At 37.4% G+C, this 20309-nt stretch overlaps 1 protein-coding gene across 6 annotated transcripts in view; it reads left to right on the forward strand.

The window, feature by feature from the left end:
- The window catches only part of LOC149080649 (sodium/hydrogen exchanger 9B2-like), a 38054-nt gene that overhangs the window by 12210 nt on the left and 5535 nt on the right, over window positions 1–20309 (forward strand). For 5 of the 6 annotated variants that reach the window (XM_089239819.1, XM_089239820.1, XM_089239821.1 and 2 more), the window contains 5 exons: window positions 4700–5015; window positions 6806–6893; window positions 9900–10082; window positions 10880–11055; window positions 15391–15497. In XM_089239819.1, coding sequence (XP_089095945.1) covers window positions 4712–5015; window positions 6806–6893; window positions 9900–10082; window positions 10880–11055; window positions 15391–15497 — 858 coding nt within the window. In that variant the 5' untranslated portion in view covers window positions 4700–4711. Of the gene's footprint in view, window positions 1–4454; window positions 4479–4699; window positions 5016–6805; window positions 6894–9899; window positions 10083–10879; window positions 11056–15390; window positions 15498–20309 lie in introns of those variants that run through there. The other variant, XM_089239823.1, reaches the window with a different exon arrangement.

Raw genomic sequence — 20309 nt, forward strand, 5'->3', positions numbered from 1 at the left:
TTAATGTATCCGTAAACAGTGACTTGTTCGGATTTTCATAGAGGTACTGAACCTAAACTTCTTTTATAACGTCTATTTTATTTGCCTTTTATCACCAAGATTCTGATCATTAGAAAAGGGTCCCAAGGTGACGTCATCGAAAAGTTTTTAAAAAATTACCGCTGATTCTACTGATTTAAATGTGCACAGAAATATAAAAAAAGCCGGCGAAATTACTATGGGTCAATTTCTAAATATCAATATTTTGAACGCCAATAGAGGCCAAGAATGAATTTAAAAATTCTGCAACCCTAAAGTGACGTCATTCAAGCAAAAAAACAACACAAGATCAGATGCAGTACAGAAAAGAAAGAGAAAAAAAAAAGGAAGAAAAGAAAAAAGGAGATAAAAAGAGTGTAAAAACAGTGGAAAATAAATCCATATATATAGATATCGCCAAGTGCAAGAGGCAATGAGTAACCAAGTGTTTTCATTTTAATAATTTTTTGTTGCTTTTAAATTTGGTGGGCTTTTATGGGTCTCCTTGTCTGCATAAGCAAGAGGGCACATGGAATGTAATAAATGCCCCATTGTTTATTCTGTGGTATACCATCTTTAGGGTGCTTGAAACCTAAGTTTTTAGTAGGCACATCTATGGTTGTTAGGTTAAACTTTTAGAGAATCGGTTTGATCTTGAGCGAAACTATTGGATAGTAAGATACAACTACACTTTCTTTGAAATATTTTCTAAAGTAGTTTCTCTCGTTGGTTTTATGAATTTTCTGCTCATTTCGTCAACGATCTTAGTATTGAACCCCTGTCTTTCGCAATTGCTCTGATGGTTTCAAGTTCACGGTCTAATGTGTTTCGATCTGAACACATGGTAAATGCTCGCGCTACATAAGTACGAAACGCCGAGAGTTTCTGTTTCATGGGATGACAAGATCTAAAATGAGGTGGTGGTGAGACCGAGAAAGGCTTACGATAGACAGAGGTTTGGAAATGTGATTTCTGTTTAGTTACTAATACGTCCAAGAAAGTTAGTTGTTTGTTTCATATTCGGCTGTAAACTGAACGTGAGGGTCTATGTCATTCATAACGAGTGAGAATTTCTCTAAGTCAGTCATGTGTGGAACCCTCCCAAAGCACAAAAGTATCATCCACATGTCTCCGATAAAATGAGAAGGGCACGGCATTCAATAGTTTACTCTCAAACTCGTTCATATATATGTCCCACAAAATCGGGAAGAGGGTATTTCCCATTGCTAGACCGTCTGTCTGGGTGTAAAACTTGTCATCGAAACTGAAAGCTGTTTGTGAGACACATGTGAATATGAGATTTCATATTTCTTCTACTTCAGTCTGTGAAAAATTGTGTTTTAAGTCGTCTTTCTAGACCACTAATACTACCGGTTATGGCAATGTTAGTAAACATTGAAACTATGTCAAAAGATACTATGTTAATATCCTTAGGTTCAACGGTACGTATTATTTCAGCGAAGCTTTACGAATTTCTAACTGTATTATTATTTCATTTAGTGAGTGGGGAGAGAATCGGAAAGAGGTATTTATCGATTTTGTTTGAAGCTGTACCAATGTTAGAGACTACGGGACGAAGAGATAATGTTGTTTTGTGCACTTTGGGTACGTGACAAAATGACATTTGATGGAATTACACTCTTTTTTTGCATTCTCGGGAAGGGAGACACTTTTTTTTACCACTTCTTTCAATTTTTTCAAGTGGGAGCATGGGGCATTTATTACATTCCATGTGGTGATTGCCCTCTTGGTTATGTAGGACAGACAAGGAGTCCCATAAAAGCAAAATTAAATGAGCACGCTCACTGTGTTAAGAACCAGGAATGTGAAAAATCGACCATCAACGCGCACTATTGGAAAGGGTACCATAGATTTAAATTTCAGGAAGCGATAGTTTTTTACTAAGTAAAGTCCACAGCTGATTTAGATTTCACTTATCTTCGAGCCTTCAAAAATATATTAGTAAACGACAATAAGTCAACACCACCCTTCGCAGCGCCATGGACTAGATTCATTACGAGCGGGAATTCTCAGAAATTTTAATAGACCAATCGGGTTGCTCCATTTCGCAAGCATCCAATTAGGACGCTGCATTAGTCTTACACGCAGGCTCCCAGCTTCATTTTGACCACGACTTTTGAAGTGAACAGGCGCACTTTTTTCCGCTGACTAACGAGAGATAAGATTTCGTATTCAATCCAAGTGGGATCCTCGGTCAGCGTGGTAAGTGGTTAAATATCTTCTCCTCTGAAGACAAAACCCCTTGGTGTCGAAGTGCATTAGGAGTTTGTGTATTGTCGTGTTCGTTGTTGACTTCTTAATATTCTTGAGCAAAGTGATCTACTCTTCCATGAGAAAAGATGCCCATAAAAAATATGGATGTCAAATATAAACAAAATACATCAACCCAATATAAAAGCATATGTCACAGAAAAAAAACTGATACTTAATTCTACATAATACACTGGCCGTAAAAAAGATTATGGTTGTCTTACATAAGTATGGGGATAGCTTTTCGATTTATCTCAATATGTTTATCGTACTTCTTTTTAAACGTATCAATTGTGTTAGAATTTACGACCCCCCCCCCCCCGAAGGTAAGCTATTCCATTTATTAGCAATCCTATCAGAGAGAAACTTCCTGCGGCACCACAACCTGGAATTGTCCCTTACTAAACTATACTGGTATCCCCTTGTCGAAGTAGTTGATTGACGGTGTGTTAATAACTCATAGTCCATCCTATCAAACCCGTTGAAAATTTTAAATACTTCGATCGTATCCCCCGACACCTGCGTCCCCCAATGTAAACATATTCAAGGAATCAAGTTTTTTTTCATAGTTCAAGCCTCGTGTTCCAGAAAAAGCACCCGTAGCTCTTCTCTGCACACCCTCAACCAAGCCAATGTCCCGATGTAGGTAAGGTCTCCAAAATTTTACGGCATACTCCAGTCCAGGACGAACAAATCCTCGGAAAAATATTGAAGTAGACTTATTTCTTCCGGGAAAATTTCTAAATTATTTAACCACTGCATTTCTACTTCAACGGATTACACATGGCACCCGCCTCCAACCATATTTCCTCTCTCTTGACTTCTTTTTGCGAGACCATCTGCTAGGAATCGCGCACGTGATTCCTAGATAAGGTTTATGTTGATAGGGTGCCTAAAGGTGCCTCATCACCACACTGACGTCATTAATGTGTCACCATTACAGAGTTTGCACCTTAACCTTTGATATTCGACCACATATTCCATGACGAAAAATGCTTGTTTAGATATGTTCTATAATCTCTTTAAGTTTGTCCCATGAATTCTGTATCACCTTGTAGAAAGCCTTTCTCATAATGTAGAAATAGTTTTCAATATAAGTAAACAAAAATATGAGTGCTCCGGTAAAAATTTTGTTATTCAGGAAACTTCGTTAAATATAAAGAAGTTCGTTATATAGAGACTCTAGTGTATATTGATAAATAAGAACTCTTCTCACTATGTTTTCCTCGCTTTTGAATTAATCAGAATGAAATATATCTTATGACAATAGCTAATTAGGTAATTTTATATCCAGTTGCAACAAAACTTTGCCCTACTCTGCGGATGTTATGAAATATATAAGTATATAATGTAAATCCCTTTTCATCCATTCATGCAGTCAGTCCTTCAACCTTTTTATGAAGTAAATACGGTCGAAAGAAAGTAAAGCTAATGGGAACATGATGAATGATATCATACGAATAAAATAAGTAATAGTTTGTTTTGCTCTTTGTTCATAAAAACAAAAACTGCTTTATCACGGTACCATGCAAGTCCCATTTCAGTTAATTTATATGAACCAAGACTTGCTTTTCAACAATAGAAAGGAGGAAATATATATGTATATAGTTATTCGTGATTATGGGTGGACGTGAAAATGCGAAAAAAAATATTATACAGATATTATCCACAGTGGCTCATTGTGGCATTTGTGCTTCGTCATTCTCATTGGAAAACACAGCATCCTTTTGAAACTTGATTTAAGTATTCATTCTAACTTTGTAATAACGGCTCCGTCGAGCCACTAAATTCGATAACTCGTGTGTAAAATTAGTTATACATTTTCCACCATTTCACGATCCAATGACGTCATCTGATGGTGCTATAGGAACGTCGAATAGAATCTCGAAAAAACGGTGACTCTCTTGCCTTGGAACATTTCTTCGTCTAACGAATAACATGAGATTCTAGTTCACTTGTGCATCCGATATTTTTCGAGATGGTCGTGAAAACCCATCGTATATATATATATATATAGTTTATGTAACTTGATATCATTCAGTTGAAAAGACACAGCACAATTTTGCTTTTACGTTAAAAATGATAAAACATTGTAACTTTTCTACCCTGTGTATGAGGAATCGAATTGGCTTATGATGAGCAAAATCTTCTATTGAAAAATCAGGAATACGAAGTCAAAGGGCTTATAGGTATTTTTGCTGTTTACAAATTATAAGCCCCAGCTTATTTCAAAAATAAACGTTATGTAACAGTTTCATAATTCTTTCATTTACTGATTCTTAAATGAGTTAACGATGTAAATTATTGTACCCACGTAGTGTGTGACATTTATCTTTCAATAAATTGTTTTTTTAGTTGCTAATTATTTTTTATTTGAATAATGAAATTTGTTTTAATATTTCATCAAAAGAAACTCAATAGCATGACCAATGCACATCATGAAAATGTCGAAGAAAAGCCGAAAGAGACAGAGCATCTGGAGGAACAACAACAACAGAGCAAGAAAGATCTCTGGCTGCAATCTTTGTCATCATGTCCACCATTGGTTCCTCTATCAACAGTGATATCACTCATCTTACTTCTCGTGCTGTTGTACGGTACATTGTGGGGCTTTGTTGGTGATCCTGCTCTACCTGGTGGACCGATATTCGGTCTTTTTGCTCTAGTGATTGTATGCTATGTTGGCGGACAAATCTTTCGATTTTTCAGAGTTCCTTCTCTCGTGGGTATGTAAATATTTCATAATTAACCATAATACAATAGGTGATAAAGTATTAAGTCATGGAGAGGATGTGAAAAACCTAAATGATGCTAAGAACATAGTTTTACCGTAAATATCGAAAGTTTTCACACATTTCGTTTTTAAAACTTTAACGCGTTAAACGTCAAACGGGTTTTGTTGTTTTGGTTGAATGTGTTTTAGATGCGACAATAAGTCGCCAAAAGTTCCTTGACGTCTATTGTGAAGGTATTCCAGCGTGCAACCGTTCCAACAGTTGTAACGTACGGGATAATATATGGTGCATTTTAGTAATACTGAAAAAGCAAACATGCATTTCATTTACGCATTCATTAGGCAGATATGCACTTCATTCATGCATGTCTGCTTTTTCAGTATTACTAAAGTGCGCCATTATCCCGTACGTTACAACTGTTAGAACGGTTGCACGCTGGAATGCCTTCACAGGGCTGGCGTCCGCGCTTTTTATTCAGTGTGACACAGATTTGCATACGGTTTCTTCTTGTTCTTCAGGTTACATTTGCATGAATGGTGTTCTTTTTCTCCCGATAAATTTCAACAGAAATGCCGTTTTAACGTTTGCGGAGCGGCCGTTTCGAAACGCGCTATCGCGTTTGCGTTTCATGTTAGGCCATGCATTCTTTGATGACAATTGTTTGTATTGGTTTCTACTATCACCTCTTAAAGTTTTTCCCATCTTTTTTGAATCACCCTCTAGATAATCATTTCCGAAGCTGTGGCAGGTACCTATGACTGTCGTTGCCTTCATGGTGTTAAGTGTCTCGCCGCCCTTGCGCCTATACTGAATATATAATTAAATTTTGAAACTATTGACTAAACGTATAATTTTAGCATATTATGCTCTCATAAATTTCTTTCATTTATTATAAAAGCATAAACGATACGCCAACTTTTGAAATTCAGAGTACCAATACGTAGGCCTATTGGTTTTTTTGTAATTGCAATCCCATTTTTCTGTAAAGCCGACTGCAATCACCTTGAAACCTATAGACCTACAATGATGAGATAAAACTTGTTAAATTCTCATTAATTAATAAATTATAAAGCATGATACGGTGTTTCCAATGATTGAAATTGTTGAATTGTGGAATTTAATCTACGAAAAAAGAATCCCGTTAATAATAAAGATACATGTACACAGTATATAGCACTTCTTGTAATGTGCAAATAATTCAAACTGATCACTCATCTACTCTTCTTTATTTTTTAAAAACCAGTTTCACTGAATAAATTAATAAAAAAAGATATCACACATTGCACAACAACAACACAATAGTGTTAGAGGCAATTTATTTTGCTTCAAATTATTACTATTATTGGGTTATTATTAATTCGTTTCAACATAGAGAATAACACAAGAGGATATTTTTTAAACGATACGCATCTTATAGCAGGTGCGGTAACCCAGGTCGATGAGATAGTCGCCTATAGTACCAAAGCATGTTTAGAGGTGTCGCGAGTTCGATACCTAGTCCGTCCTTGTCAAAAACTTTCCTGACACCGGGGTACAACAGAAACGGCGACGTGACCGCAGAAAGAATTGCTACCTCAGGGAGTCCCACATCGAGGGGTTAGCGCACCAGCCTCTCTTCGAGTATAAATAAGGCTGGCGTTCAGAATCGGCAATAAATTGTAGGTAACATTCTAATTAGCCCCCGTGTGCAGAAAATGACCTTGGTACGACAAAAATGATCAAATGAGCCCCATCTTATAGTTTATTTCTTTTAACAACATTTTGGTGTCTAACATTCGTAGGTATGATGGTATGTGGATTCATACTTCGAAATGCCCCGCACATCGATGTAGCCAATGATATTCCAGACGATTGGGCTGGAAACATTCGGTAAGTTAACAGCATACCGTATTTTAACCTGTAGAAGGAACCCCTGATTTTTTGGGCTTAAAATTTGGAAAAAAGCTTTCATCACGGATTTTTTTTGATATCCATATATATAATATATATAATAATATGTATAAGAAACCCTCCTCTCTTCCTCTATTTATGGAACCTAATTTTTGGCAAAAAGAAGTTCCTTATACACGGTTAAAATACGGTATATTGATTTGCTTTTACGAAAAATATGTAGTGTATGTATTTTATTGAAATTGTATGTATTTTATTGAAATTGTATGTATTTTGTTGAAGCGAATTCATACGGGTATGATATGTCTCGAATATGATAAAATGGGAAACAGACAGTAAGTAATAAAAGTAATGTTAGGACAATAAAAGTAATTCATTTTCACTAGTGATTACAGTAAAACACATACACACACATGTACAATATCTTTAACGCTGCGGGAGATCGTAAAAAATCTCCAAGTACAAAGTTACAGAGTATGTTTTACTAAACTCGAAATAAATTCGGTTTGAGCGAAAATAGTAGCAAATTAGGTAAATTGACATCTTACTTAATATTTTACTTCATTTTACCCATTATGTCTCTCATTCGGAATATTGTTCTTATGAGTCATATTCTGAAAGCATTATTCGAATTGTGCATGTCGAATTGTGCTGCTTATACAGGATCTTCCAGACGACGTACAGAGGTCGTAAAATCACATAAAATGAATGTATTAAAGTATTATTACTTTCCAAATTTTATAACTACCTTCTTTGAGTGACTCAAACTATAGAAAAAATGCACAAACGAAACATTTCAACTCTACAGTGCGATATTTTCTTTTTTAACAGAGAGAGAGAGGTTACAGAAGATCTACATTTCTTTATTTTAATTGAGGGATAATACTGCTATCTAATGAATGATTTCCGAACAACAATGAAAAAATGTAAATAATGAATGTCTCAAACATGAAGTTGCCAATTGGCAACGGAAAAGAAACATTAAAAGTAGATGTTGCTGTTAGCGACAGTATGCACCATAGCATAGGTTGAGCGTTTCTCAACCTTTAGGAACCCAAGGATCAGTAAAATGTCTAAAACAATTCGACGGATCACTAACTTACAGTATGAGGGACGAGACCATATGCCTGTAATACGGGACATTAAAATTCATTAATAAAATACATATGCATGAATGTGCCGTATTTTCAGTGATTTTCCTGCATTTTGATCATTCTCACTGTTTCATAGATTTGTTCCGTTTCTTTCAACGAAGCATGTTTGGATTTGTAATCTTTACTGAAATTACGAAGGAAAATAATTTTCATCACTTATAAATTATATTACGATAATTACACTCATTTATCTGAATATATTTGTCATGTTATAAATTTTTATCCGTAAACTACATTTCAATTCACTGTGATTTCCAGTATTTCTTCATAACCCACCAATTGATGGTTTTTAGCAATATCTGGTGATTTCGCCGACTCGTGGCGACGTTTTAGGTGAAAATTGCCGATGTTTCATTTTTACGGTATTACTTTTTTACAGAACTCCTATTTCCCGTGTTTTTCTAAAAAAATATGGTCACCCAAGTCATGATGTAATCAATTCCATTGAAATTAATTTTCTTTTACTGAAATTTGCAGCAACTCGTTACTTCTCCCTCCAATTTCAGAAATAATTAGCGAATTCGTCGTAAATTTCAATTTTTTTGCTTACAATTATATCCTTCCCGTATCTTTCCTAGCTGAGATATGGTTACCCTAAGAACAGGAACGAACAACTTTTTCCGAACAAAAAAAAACTAAATATATATGTATACATATATTTCACCTTGCTTGCCCATTTCTATTGTGGTTTTTAAAGCCAGGGCTCCCCTGATCCCCCTCCAAATGACGAGCTCGCCTAAGAACAAAAGTCTAATTTTCTATTTTAAACCATGACGACATCACTGTACTTATATCCATTACAAGAATTCGGTCAGTTAGAATTTAATCACTAAGTCTACCTGCAAACCAGAGGTTGAGAGACGCTGCACTATAGGATTAATTTTTTCTCTGAATCTTCAACAATATCCTGCGTACACAAGAACTGCTTCAATTACTCTCCTCGTTTAAACATATCCATTTTACAAAAAATGAACACGTGTTTTGTTAAAAAACTTAATTTTGAAAGTTATTTAGTTCTCCCAGGACACAACTGGAAGGGTGCCCCAAATATTCGCGAAGAGTTTAAAAATTTATATAATTTTAAGAAACTAGTGTATTTGAATGCGGTTTGCGAAAAAGTTATTCTCACGAAGGAGGATTTTTTTAGTACAGAAAAAATTATACTTTAAATTTTCTTGATAAAGGGCACTGCACGGAAGCTAATCACTGGAAATATGCAAAGCAGAGTCCTATAAAATGCAAAGTGTACGACTAACAGCTCATTTCTGAATTTTTTTCCTATGACAACTCTTTCATAAGGTTTTCATTGTAATGTTGATATTGGTGGATAATGAAGTTGATGAAGTTGTTTTACCTCAGTTACAAATCGCCGGTTGCAGCTTTACAAACGTTTTGGACGCAGAAGAGTTTGAAGAAAAGTCCAGGTCTATATAGAATTTTCTGATTTGCTCCCGTGCAGCGCCCTATATAAACAAAAATTTGAACTAAATGTTTTTCAGTACCAAAAGAACAATCTCCTTCGTGAGAATAACTTTTCCGCAAACCGCATTCAAATACAACAATTCCTTCAATTTCTATGAATTTTTTAACTACAAATTTACCTCCCTGTACTTCACGTATAATTCCATACGAATACAATGGGGTAGTTGTAGATCACCGTGATGGCCCCCGCATCCTGCAGCCGGACACCTCTGCAGTAAATATATAGTGTGAAAAAAAAAAAAATCTTTATAAAATCGTCCCGGCCCCAAGGGCTAAAGCCTGTTAGCCTTTCCCGTGTGATCATATTTTTTGTGAAATAAATAATAATTAATATATTTTCGTTACGCAGGAATGTAGCGCTGGTATTGATTCTCTTGAGAGCAGGACTGGAAGTTGACCCAGATGTACTAAAAAACAGCACAAGAACATGCATCAGTCTTATTTTAGTGCCTTTTATTGCAGAATGCGCTACAGCAGGAGTCGTAACTCGCTATCTTCTAGATATGCCTTGGAAATGGAGCTTTTTAATGGGGTAAAATACAAACGTTCGTTTGATTCTCAACATCCATTTGATTTGATTCTATATGCTTTCAATAGATAAACTTTTTTTTTCTTGCTATTTAATAGATATGCGAAAGTTTTGCTTGTTCCATAACTTGCGTACTCCCGCGCCGATTAAAAGGAGCGATAAAATTAAATACACAGTAGACTCAGGACTATTCGACCTAATGTGGCACCTAAGGGCGCGCCGGATAACAAAAAAGCCGGACAGCCCGGACTTCGATACAGTACTTCACTTCCTACGCCCCATCAAAAACATCCGTTTTATACCAAAACTCGCTCTTATTCATATTTTCTGACCTCGAAGTACAGGCGAGTACTTAATAAATGTTTATTATGCACTTCTGGAGAGAGAGTGTACTGTTTTAAATATTTACTACAGAAAAACGAAATCTAAGAATAAAAATATTGCACATATTCCAAGATAAACTTTACAATGTCTGACTTAATTGCAGAAAACAAAATCGTGTACACTGTATAGCAGTTTTTCAACGGACCCGTGTGTGATCATTTTCATTTACTATTATTGCATTAAGTGTTACACATTTTAGTGTTATGAAATTCTAATTTATTATTTTTTTCAATTTTTTATGATATGCAAATTATAAAAACAATGCAAGCTCGCTCAATGCATCGATAGAAATACAATATTTTTTCTTTGGTCTTACAATAAATTACGTTACTTTGAGATTTTGTTGTGTGAATATATTCGTGTTTTTCTCTCTCTCTCTCTCTTTTTAATGTTCATTTAAATTATATACCCAACAGTTTTATGTTGTCAGCTGTATCGCCTGCAGTAGTTCTTCCGGTAATGCTGAAACTCCAAAAGAGAGGTATTGGTACAACTACTGGCATTCCAACTATGGTGATTGCTGTGGCTGGAATCGATGATGTTTTAGCACTCACTGGTTTTGAGATAGTTTTGGGGATCACATTCGCAACAGGTAGCAAATATGACATTTTCTTGTTTATTTTTCAGACTATATTATATGCAGGCTGTCCCAAATTATTTGCACAGCGGATATTTCTGCAACCGTTGACTTTAAAAACAGTATATTTTGTCGGCAACCAAGGAGGTGGGGATGGTGGAGGACGGACAGAGATTCGGAATGGATGATGATACGAACTTCAGAACTAGTTATGAGGGCAGGTATCGAGGTGTCAATTGAGACCTGCAAGATCACCTGAAATATGCTAACCGATATGAAGCTGTCAATGTTATGATAGTAAATCAGTAACTGCGATTAGACTTCTGCTAACAAAGTGCGTACTGAGCTTGAAGTGCAAGCCCACCACTTCTAAGAGTCGGAACGAAAGTGGCTGTGCAAGCGCTTCAAACTGAAGCGAAAGCTCCTGTCTAAGCGCTTTTACAGAGTAAAATACTTTTTGAAGCGAATTATTGGTTACCGTGGGGCTTGTTTTTTGTTAAGAAATCTAGTATATTCATCCAAATTTCATACTTGGAGAAGCCCCACAAGAACCAGAACAATTTTTTCAGCTATTAATGCATCTTTCGTTTCGAAATAAAATATTACATTAAAAAATGAGATGTTTCCCAAAGTGGGCGATGGATTGGTCCAGAGGGCGATAGAAGCTACGTGTATAGCATCTTATTGGTTGGCTTCAGTTTGGGGCGATGAGGGAAATAAATTTTGAAGGCGATGGAGAACATAAAAGTTTGGAAAACTATCCTATATGTTTTCTTGGCAACTGTAAGTAGGTGGAGATGGTTGGGAGAGATCCAGAGTGAATGATGATACGAACTTCGGAACTAGTTATGGGGCAAGGTATCTATGTATCAATTAAGAGGCGTGCAAGAGCGCATGAACTAGGGCTGAGCGATATGAAAAGATTACAGTAAACCAGTAGCTGCCGTTAGACTTGCGCTAACAAGGTGCGCGTTGAAGTGCAAGACCACAGTCGAAGCGAAAGCGGCTGCCCAACCGCTATGAAACTAGAGCGAAAACGGTTGTCTAAGCGCTTCACACTAGAACGAAAGCGGGGGTCCAAGCGCTTCTACAGTCTAGGCAGCTACTTTTTTGTAGCGAATTATTGGTTCACGTGGGGCTTTGTTTCTTGTGAAATTTGAATGAATATATTCAATTTCTTTACACTTGGCACTTGGAGAAGTCCCACATGAACCGCAAAAATTTTTCATTACATTAAAAAGTGATCCTATATATTTGTCGGCAACTAAGGAAGTGGGATGGTAGAGGACGGACAGATATCCGGAATGGATGATGATACGAACTTCAGAACTAGTTATGAGGGCAGGTATCGAGGTGCCAATTGAGGCGTGTAAGAGCACCTGAAATAGGCTAAGCTATATGAAGTCAATGTTATGACAGTAAACCAGCAGCTGCAATTACACTTGTGCTAAAAAAATGCGTACTGAACTTGAAGTGTTGGCCCGCACTTCTAAGAGTCTAGGCGAAAGTGGCTTGTCCAGGCCCGCCAACTAGAACGAAAGCCGCTGTCTAAGTGCTTCAATCTGGGAAGGAAGCGGTTGCCCAAACGCTTCCAACTGGAGCGAGCGAGCGAACGAAAGAAGCTTCTATAGCCTAGACGGGTGTTTTGCAGCTAATTATTGGTTACCGTGGGGTTTTATTTCTTTTGAAGAAATCGAGTATATTCATCAAAATTTCATACTTGGAGAAGCCCCACAAGAACCGGAACTTTTTTTCCAGCTATTAATGCCTCTTTCGTTTTGAAGTAATACATTGAAAAATAAAATATTTTTCCCAAAGTGGGAGATGGATTGGTTCACAGGGCGATAGAAGCTATGGGTATAGCATCCGGTCTTATTGGTTCGCTTCAGTTTGGAGCGACGAGGGAAAATAAATTTTGAAGTAGAGGGCAATGGAGAACAAAAAGGTTGGGAAACTACGGCACATATGTTTTCTCGGCAACTGTAACCAGGTGGGGATGGTGAAGGAGATTGATAGAGATCCGGAATGAATGATGATACGAACTTCGGAACTAATTGTGGGGCAGATATCGATGTGTCAGTTGAGGCGCGTGCAAGAAAGCGCATGAAATATGAAATAGGGCTGAGCGATGTGAATGTTATAACAGTAAACCAGTAGCTGCTGTTAGACTTGCGCACTGAACTTGAAGTGCAGGCCCACCACTTCTAAGACTCGGCGCGAAAGTGGGTTTGTAGTCCCACAAACTAGAACGACAGCGGCTGTCCAAGCGCTACGAGAAAGTACTAAAGTGGCTGTTGATAGTATTCTATTTTTGTAGCGAATTATTGGTTTTCGTGGGGCTTTGTTTCTTGTAAAGAAATTGAGTATATTCGTTCAATTTTTTATTTGGAAAAGCCCCACGAGTATCAGAAATCAATTTTTTCAGCTATTAATGCACGTTTCAAAACAATATTCAATATTGCTTGGCCGAGGCCCTTGCAATGGAATGCGGTGGTTAAATTGGACAGGGGAGACGATGTTACAAATAAAATCCGAAACTCTTGTACGATAAATAATGTTTGATGATTGTTCCAATCGGTTATTGTTCGAGCAAAGAAACTAAATTTGGAACGGTCAGTGGATGCGAAGATGGGTTTCAATTTTTGGGAATGGTTAATTATACTACAAAAGTTTGAAGGTTGGGGGTTAGAGTATTGGAGGTGTTGATATGAAAAAGGCAGTGGAGGATTTTGAAAACGTTAATCGAGAGATGTCTACGAGTGGAAAGCGGTTGTATATTGAGTTGGCGCTTAAGTTCAGTAACGGAGTTGAAGGATGACCGGCAGTTTCAAATGAAGCTGGTAGATTTATTTTGAATGGATTATAATTTGTCTACATTGTAGAGCATATGGGTTCCCAGATTTCAAGGAATGTAAAAGTCCTGGAAGGATACAGGTTTGGAAGCGGAGATGTCTGAGGTGACAGGTGAAGTTTTTAAGGTTTCGACGAGAAAAAAAAAAGGTTTTGGAGTAACGATACACGTAATCGACACGAACGGAACATGGAAAATATTGAAAAAATGAGCCTAGATAAGAATGCATTCTTGGCAAAATTAGAGGTGGGAATCGTCGAGGAGAGACAAAGAACCGGAATGGATGATAAGAATTTCGGAACTAGTTACGGTGCAGATGTCAATTAAGAGGACAAAAGAGCACATGAAATGGTGCTAAGCGATATGAAGTTAATGTTATGACAGCAAACCAGTACCTGCTGTTAGACTCGCTACCAAAGTGCATATTGAAGTGCTAGCCCATCACATCCTAGAGTCGGAGCAAAAGTGGCTTGACAAGCTAGAACGCTGGTGATGGAGTTCTATTGCTGTGGATAGTTATTGGTTACCGTGGAGCTTCGTCTCTTAAAATTAATATTCGTTGAAATTTTATATTTTTTTTACGACTGCACATTCCGAAAAGCCCCACGAGAATCAGAAATAGGAACAATTTTTGAGCTATTAATGCATTTAAAAAAAAACAACCCTAGATTAGTTTTCAGTGCACACGTTCTCTCAGTGTGAGACTACATCAAACTCAACGGACCAGACACATTGTAGATTCTAGAACATTTTTCCATCTGCATGAGGCAGAAATCATCTGACCAGATCATATATGAGGACGCCTACGAACCCGAGTGGCTTGTGAAGATGGTGAGAAATAAAATGATATTCTTCATCTCATGTTGCTGTAAATTCTCATTTATCCAATGGCAATGCCGTTCATTTCAGCCTCCGGTCAGTTTGTCTTTTCATTCATTCCGCAAAAATAACGGAGCCACATCACTATAATATCCTCTAGAAACAATTCTGACCAGAGATTCAGTCGGCAGTAAATTACCCTATGGTAATATGACTGGAATTACTGTACGGAAAAGAAAGAATCCCGTCTTCATTAAATTCCGAAGCCTAGGAGATAAGCTGGTTTATGTCCAACTGTTCGAAAATAGTAACCATGACTCTTTTTTAACCAAAAAAGTGAAAATTGAGGACCAATATTCTTTTTTACATTATTTTCATACATTTTTTGATGATACAAATGACGAGAAAAGTTTTATGACGGTTTTTCACAGCTGGCTGATGCAAAGATATATTTTAGGAAAAAGAAAATCAAACTGCCCTTACGGGGAATCGAACCGACGTCCTTTCACTTTCCGGGTGATGTCTGATGTTTCCCCGCACAAAGGCAGTTGAATTTTCTCTTCTTAATATATCTTCGCATCAGCCAGCTTTTAAAACCTTCGTATAGATAGCGGAGAGTGACATCATCCTCGGAGAAAAATTTTATCCACTTTATAACTGGTTGATTTGTTCCATTTCAGGAAATTTGGCATGGACCATAGCCAAAGGGCCAGTTGAAGTTCTGGCTGGCATCGTGTTTGGTATTGTACTTGGACTTATATCGTGGTACATACCTAATTCTGAAGAGGTATTTTTTGTTTCTTTTTGCTTTTTTTATACAGTAAAACCTCTCTTTTGCGGACACCGGTGGGACAAAAAAGTTCGTCCGTAAAAGAGGGGTGACCGCATCTGAGGGGTCCCCGTTAAGAGGTGGTAGTACTGTATAAAACACAATTTACACTGTACGTAAAAACCTAAGTTACGGAATTCACGCACATGCGTGAGTGTGTGTGGATATTAACTTGACATAGTTTTGCGTTTGAAAATTAAAAGTCACGGTGAATACACAATAGAAATACCTATTTTATGAAATTATGAAACATGAAAATTTTGGCACGCAAAACTCAAGGCAAATAACAGAATGGCTTATTGTTTGGCATGAACGGAAATAATGAATTTTTATATGATATATTTTTTAAGTTTATACTTCTTATGTAAAATAGAATTATTTGTGAAATACGTCAAATGTTTATTATTATCCATTGTTTATACTTATATAGTAAGTTAAAACAGGAATGGGCGGAAGTTTTGGACTATTTCCGGATTGCATTCGTATATCTTTGTAATTTTTATCTAGTTGCGACACTATACTGCCGTCCTACGTCTAAAAGGCGAATCTCAAAAAACAAAGGGAACTGAGATACTGCCAATTTCCTTTAGGATTTTAAGTTTTTTGAGTTATGACTTATTTCTTTGGTGGTTTTTTTTTTTTACTATTTCTAAATAAGATGCGACCTCCATCCTCAGAAATAATATCAGGTAGTTCCCCAACATTACTAAGCTGGAAAAACGTAAAAATGAAAAAAAAAAAATTGAGATAAGCCTTTTAGGCTTAAGTGGTAGACGTGTGTATTTTTTTTTACCACTTGAATTGACTATGACGTCAGGTTATAGGTTTCTATTTCAAAAATACATTCACGACACACGTTAAATTCGTTCTCAACGAGCACCTCCTAGAGATAGAAAGCTTCCGCACGGGTTGCCAAGTTCATCTGAACGTCATGAGAGTAGTCCAGTAAGACTAAGTAGCAAGTTTGCCACATTTTGAACCACAGCATCCTATTTCGTTTCTTCTTATTTTGGCGTAGCATCTTCCGGGTTGGCTCATAAATACCGTACGGTGATTAGATGTGGGGGGGGGGGACATGGAAATCACCAACTCTATGCCCGACCGTTTCTTTTCCGCACAACTATTATGTTAGTACGTGCAGCGGAATTTTTTTTTCTGAATATTTTGAGTGCGGATGGACCACTTGCGGTGGCGTCACGAGTAGCCTGCGGAGGTCTTCTATCTCTAGGAGGTGCTGGTTGAACACGAGGGATCTTGGCTAACTACATGCCTGATTGGTGGCAATTTTTGTAAAAGTAAAGCTTAGGTGACTTTAAATATGCATATTAATATACTCAAGCTTTACTCGACTCACCCTAATAGACTATTCCACCAAACACCAACTCTGGTGCCATATCGCTATATTGCTATTTACTTCCATTAATGAGATGGGTTGAAAATGAAGGTGCTATATATCGGTGGTTACCTCAAGTTCGTTAGGGAAAATATCTTGTCTATATCCTCCCTCAGGTTTTGAACCTGGGATCGTGGCGGCAGCCTTCACGGTGGTAGACAAGCATTTTACCACTACGCTACTCGGGTGACTCACCCTAACAGTGCATGCTAGAATTAACTATTTGTTAGACATTGGAGTCAACCTGAATACATTCGAGAAGTACACAGGATGCATAAACAGCACGCACCGCAAATTACTTCGTGGGGTTTCCCCCAACTTTTCGCCGGTTTTGGAATTCAACTATCTCAGCGAATATTGATGTAGAGCGTAGCGCCAAATGGCCGTAACAACACAAGCCAAGCTCGCTCAGCGAGGGAAAACCCAGTTTTTGGAGCAGCTAGTTCAGAGCAACTTTCTCTTCCCTTCTGGTTACGGCTGCGATTGAGTGAGGTCTGCTCCACCTCGGCTCCCGGTGTGTTAGCGTAATGCCTTAAACGTAATCACCTAGAATAATCGTGCGTTAAACATAATCACCATTAAAAGAAAGAAAATAATAATATGAAATAACGAAACACCCGATTGATATGCCATAAGTTCCGGGACGAAGAAACCTGTCGACAAATGTGGTGGATGCGAAAGGATCAACACGAACCTGAGGACACGATGCGGCATCTGATGCATTATGTTCCTGGACTCGGAGAACAAAAATAGGCTTCCTCCCTGGACGATGGATATGAGATTTGGAATCGGCTTCATCTCTACTAGACGTGACATCACCACCATGAGTTCCAGTGACCCCTCACAGTTCCTCCGGACTATGGTCACGGCTATAGATACATTTCTTGTAGAGAGACGAATCTCTCGGATATAAGAATAATTCCCTGAAATACGAGCCGCATTCATGTAGGTTGGAACTTTAATTACTGAAAAACTACCAGTTCATCTGGCCGGTCGGGGATGTAATTTAATTATAAAGAGCTCTCTTAAAGTAAATTCAATCACAATAATTAGCACTATGTCGCCAAAGGTATTAGCTACATGATATACGCCAGAATATATTGTTCTCAAACTAGCGTTCGTTCTCTCGACTCTTCTTGAATGTGTCTTAGAGTGTTTTTAATGAATTTGATTAAGTGTATTTTGTTATACGATCACGAGCCCCCAACCAACTAAGGGGGAGGCCTAACTTCCCTACGACATTGTACAGGGTAAGTCAAAATGAATGCCGGGATTGCAAAGCTTTACTACGCAAAATGTAATTAATGTATTTATTCAAAAGATACATACACACGCACGTGTAAAGGCATTATAATCAAATACAAATACAAGGCCACAACAGGCAAAATGCCCAACGAGGTGGCTGAAAAAAAGATGCCCATAACAAGTATGGATGTCATATATTACTAAAATACAGCAACCCAATTAAAAATGCAATCACAAAAATTATAAACAATATATATATACATGATAAAATGTTATACGATGCCCATGAAATGTATTTATGGTTGTCTAATTCCAAGTATGGATAGCTTCTCAATTTACCCCACCATATTTATCGTATTTCTTTTTAAACGTGTCTCAATTGTGTTTACTACCTCCGGGGGTAAGCTATTCCATTTATTAACAACCCTATTAGAGAAAAATTCCCTGCGACACCATAAACTAGCATTGTCCATTACCAATCGATACTGGTGTCCCCTTGTAAAAACAGTCGATTGACGGCGAATTAATAAATCATGGTCCATCCTATCCATACCGTTGAAAATTTTGAACACTTCGATCCTATATTCCCGACATCTGCATCCATCCAATGTAAACATATTCCAAAATGAAGTCTCTCTTCATAACTCAAGCCACATGTGCTAACGAGGACACGCGTAGCTCTTCTCTGCACCCCTTCAATCAAGTCTATGTCCCTCTGTAGGTATAGTCTCCAAAACCTTACCGCATACTCCATTCCAGGACGAACTAAGCCTCGGAAAAGCGGAAGAATGACTTTAGGAGAACGTGAAGACACCTTTTTGAAAGTGAAACCAAGCATTCTATTCTCTTTTTTTACTACTGCTTAACAATGTTCGGGAGACCTAAGCAGCTCGTGAATGAGAATTCCCAAATCGGTCACCCTAGTTGCATCCGCGATAGTGACACCATTCAGCTCGTAAGAGCACCGTGGGTTTGTTCGAACCAAAACAAGTGAACATGCACTTGTCGGCTCTAAAAGTCATGCTTCATTCATTAGCCCATGCTGCAATCATATCCAAGTTTGTCTCAAGCATCTCCCTATCGTTTGGATTCCCGACTACCCCCATTAGCTTCACATCATTGCGAATTTTCTAACCCTCCCATCGATACCCTGATCGAGTTTATCGATAAAAAGGGAAAAAAGTATCGGGCCCAGGACACTTCCTTGACGAACTCCACTCGTGACGCCTGTCCAATCAGAGAATTCCCCGTTCACCATAACCCGTTGTCACCTATCTCTCAACCACGATTCCATCCAATTCAGCAAGTTGCTCCCAATCCCACACACATACACAATATCATTTAAATGCTTCAAGAGTTTACCATGTTGGCCCCGATCGAATGCCTTCTGGAAATCAAGGTAAACAACATCTACATTTTTGCTTTTTAATATTTAACAAAGAATTATTAAATAATAAAATTGAAAAAAAATATAATAAAAGATTGTTAGTAATACACAGTCAGTCAAGAGTGTTTCAACAAGGGGACACCAGTATATCGATTAGTAAGGGATTACTCCAGGTTGTGGTATTGTAGGAAATTTTCCTCTAACGGGGGTCGTGAATAACTGGAATAGCTTACCCCCCTGAGTTGTGAATTCTACCACAATTGACTCGTTTAAAAAAAAATACAATGTTTATAATGGGATGAATGGAGAAGCTATCTAACTTGGATAAGACAAACATAATGTTTTATTTTTATGGACAGTGTGTTTTATTTTGTTATAATAATTATTATTTTTTAGTTTTATTTCAGAGTTGTGTATTAGTTTTTTCGAGATAATTGCTCCTATACTTTTGGTTGCTGTATTTTTGTTTTTAACATTATATTAGATAGATGACCCAAGGTAGAGTGCGTAAAAGTGCGAATTATCCGAAAAATTCAAATTAACTAAGTTCGAATGAAGCAGGTTGTGTTGTAATAGATATGAACACAAATCCAGCGGGGTACTAGATGAATTTTAATATTTTTCATTCCTTTTTTTCGAATAGAACCAGCTCCATTTGCTTATGACCCCATAAAATTCCAGCTGATAAAAATATAATTTGTGCTAAGAATGTTTCAGGAATGTTGCAAATGCTATTTTATTAGTG

Source organism: Pholcus phalangioides, unplaced genomic scaffold (assembly GCF_987345545.1).
Source record: "Pholcus phalangioides strain wild (caught in Gottingen) unplaced genomic scaffold, Ppha-v1.0 ptg000011l_1, whole genome shotgun sequence".
NCBI classification, from domain to species: domain Eukaryota; kingdom Metazoa; phylum Arthropoda; class Arachnida; order Araneae; family Pholcidae; genus Pholcus; species Pholcus phalangioides.